Here is a 2,787-nt window from a genome sequence, read left to right on the forward strand (position 1 = left end):
CTGCTCAGGAGTTTGCATTTGTAGGAAAGCTGACATGGAAACAAGCTTAGCTGAGCCTGCTAGGACAGACTCCCAGGAAAACTCTGGTTTGGACCCCCCAGTCACACCACATCTCTGGTAATATTAACTTCCTAGCTCCAACTTAAATCAACAGCCTCTTTCCCAGTGCACTGCACCTCTCTAAAAGGATGTACAGACATGTTTGCTCAAATGCCAAGTGCTTCATAGAGAGAAACATGTTCCTGTTCTGGGAAACCTCTGTGGAAATTGCTAATGTTGACAATCTTGCATCTGTGGGTTGGAAGTGACTCCCACTCATAGCTAGGCCACTGGAGGTCACAATGGTGACAGTTCTGCACCCCCCACAACAACTGTCAGGTTAGAACATGCCTCTTCATGTTGGGGTTCACTTCTTTTGCTAGAAAGAATAAATCCAGTTGCCAGCTCCTCACTGCTTTTCTACAACAGAGCCATCTGCTGTGCTGCAGATGCACAGAGAAAGCAAAGCTCTTCCAAGTCTCAAGCAGCCCCTCCCCACAGAGCTGGCAGCCCAGGCAGGGCTCTCACCTGCAGCACAGTCTCTGCCATTTCCTATTTGACCAGCTCTCCAGATGGCACAGGCACCAGGACAGAACAGGACTTTAACAATTGCTCCCAAGTTGTGTGAGAAACAAGGCCAAGGGACAATGACAGACAATCCAGCCACTCCAATGCCAGCACCCACAGCCCCATTGCTACAGGGCAGGAAAGGGACACCAAAGAAAAACTCAGCCTCTGGAAGAGCAGAAGATCAAAGGCTGTCTAGGTTTTATAGTCTTTGTGGCACAGAAAACCGCAGCAGAGGGCACCTAGCAGAGCCAAAACCCAGCCTGCCAGGGCTGCCCTGGGTTTGCAGCAGGGTGAGGAGTCACCACCCGCGTGTCCGAGCCCTGGAGCAGCAACCGGGCAGCACCGGCCTCACCAGGAACGTTCCCTCCGTGCAAAGGAGGAGCACCTCATCCTCCCAGCCACACTTGGGAGGGTTGACTCAGTCCAGGCATTAAACTAGAAACACAATCCTTCCAATTCAAGTGTCAGGTGGGAGACATTTCACAACTGGATCCACAGCCCAACAGGAGTGAGGAAAAAATTTCTCCCGGTGCTCAGCACTGCCCTGCTCCTGGGCTGGAGACAAGCACTAAACAAATGCACACTGGAGATTTCAGCTTTTATTTGCAAATTCATCTGTACATTCTCTTCCGATTGGTGAGTGGGAGCTGCCAGGGGCTGGCAGCAGCAGGGGGCAGCAGCAACCCGGAGTTGTCGGGAGCTTTGGTGCCTGGAAAGGAGAGACAGCAGAGGAAACAAAACCCCACTAGGTTTTACATTTGACCTTCTCTGAGTAAGGGAATTAGAAATCCAGTCATCTTTATCACATCCAGGAAGGTTTTGGATTTACAGTCCTATGTGTTCAGCATAAAGATTCAGGTCAAAGCAGCTACTGCAGAGCAGCTTGAGAACTATGTCAGGCTGGTTTTTTTTCGAAGGCAGCATCTTAAAGCTGCAGTACTCTCCATGCATCCTTCCCAGCAGTCCCAAAGCCAAATAACACAAGAAGCCCTTGCAAATAAATAATCATAGGAAAAAAATAATAATAAATAAGATTAGATCTGGAATATACAGTTACATGGTCTTTATTTGGTTTCAGAGGTGGAAAAAAAAAGTGGAGCTAGACTGCAGCTTTAAGCCTCATGCCTGAATCAGCCTCACTTTGTAAATTTTACAGTTGATTAAGCTGTAGAGGTCAGAGATCCCAAGTTCCACGGAGATGAACACTTAGGCACGTATGCACACCCTCCCTCAAGGCACACTTGATTTTGCTCAGCCAGTTCGTAAAACGCCTGCTGGAGGGAAGTGCCCCCATCCTGAGCTGAACAGGCAAGACTGAAGACCTATTTGCTGTCACAGTAAAAAGTCCCAACAAATATCTGTGTTTGCAAGGGGAAACCAGTTCAAACCATGCACCAGGGAGACAATCACCTCTCAGGGAATCCTTTAACTTCACTGGCACCACAGAACCCTTGAGCAAATCCAGCTTCCAGCAGGGCTGCCAGCTGCCCATTGCTTCCTGCACTCCAAGCCTGGTTGAGGAAAGTCCTAAATCCATTATTTCTACTTAAGCCAGAAATCCTGTTAATGCCATTTAGAGGCAGCTCTACAGCAAGAGCTCTTGATCTGCTCCTGTTTGGGGTACACATCCCTCCACAGGAACTCACAAATGAAAAAACACACAGAAGAGAAAAGCCAGTGTCCAATGATTGCCTCAGGAATCCAGGACAGGGCACGGCAGGGAAGGGAGGAGGATGGCAGGTGGACAAGGAAGTTAGAAACAAAACCACCGAGACACAAGGAGGAGCTCAAAGCCCCTCAGCAGCTGATGGCACTGGGCTGCTGTTTGCTAACAAAGTCTGAAACGAAGTCGAACTCGTTCTGTCCCAAGAATAGCTCTGGCAGCTCCTGAATCCGGTCCAACCCCAGTTCCAGGACAAGGGATGTCAAGACCTCCTCATCTACGAGATCAGCGTCCATAACATTCAAGGTGAGTGCCGGCGGGGGCATGTGCTGCATGCCGGGGTGCTGGCCCGGCCCCGCTCGGTACTGCTGGGCACCAGCTCCCAGGGGCTCCTTGCTCATTCCCAGCGGGTGACCCTGGTACTGGGTGTTGAGTTTCTGTAGGTGCATGCTGGCCATGAGCTGCTGGGGGCCCACCGGGCCCACGTACCGCTGCTCCTGCTGCGTGCGGGGCGG

General features: G+C 50.7%; 1 protein-coding gene across 1 annotated transcript; it reads right to left on the bottom strand.

The window, feature by feature from the left end:
- Positions 1–1,279: 1,279 nt before the first annotated feature.
- LOC104395030 (cbp/p300-interacting transactivator 3) lies at positions 1,280–2,768 on the bottom strand. The gene is made up of 2 exons (XM_010004695.1): positions 2,356–2,768; positions 1,280–1,708 (listed from the first exon to the last, which is right to left on the bottom strand). The coding sequence occupies exon 1, from the start codon at positions 2,728–2,730 to the stop codon at positions 2,407–2,409; it is 324 nt and encodes a 107-aa protein (XP_010002997.1). The 5' UTR covers positions 2,731–2,768; the 3' UTR covers positions 1,280–1,708; positions 2,356–2,406.
- Positions 2,769–2,787: the final 19 nt, after the last annotated feature.

This window comes from Chaetura pelagica, unplaced genomic scaffold (genome assembly GCF_000747805.2).
Source record: "Chaetura pelagica isolate M959 unplaced genomic scaffold, ChaPel_1.0 scaffold639, whole genome shotgun sequence".
NCBI classification, from domain to species: domain Eukaryota; kingdom Metazoa; phylum Chordata; class Aves; order Apodiformes; family Apodidae; genus Chaetura; species Chaetura pelagica.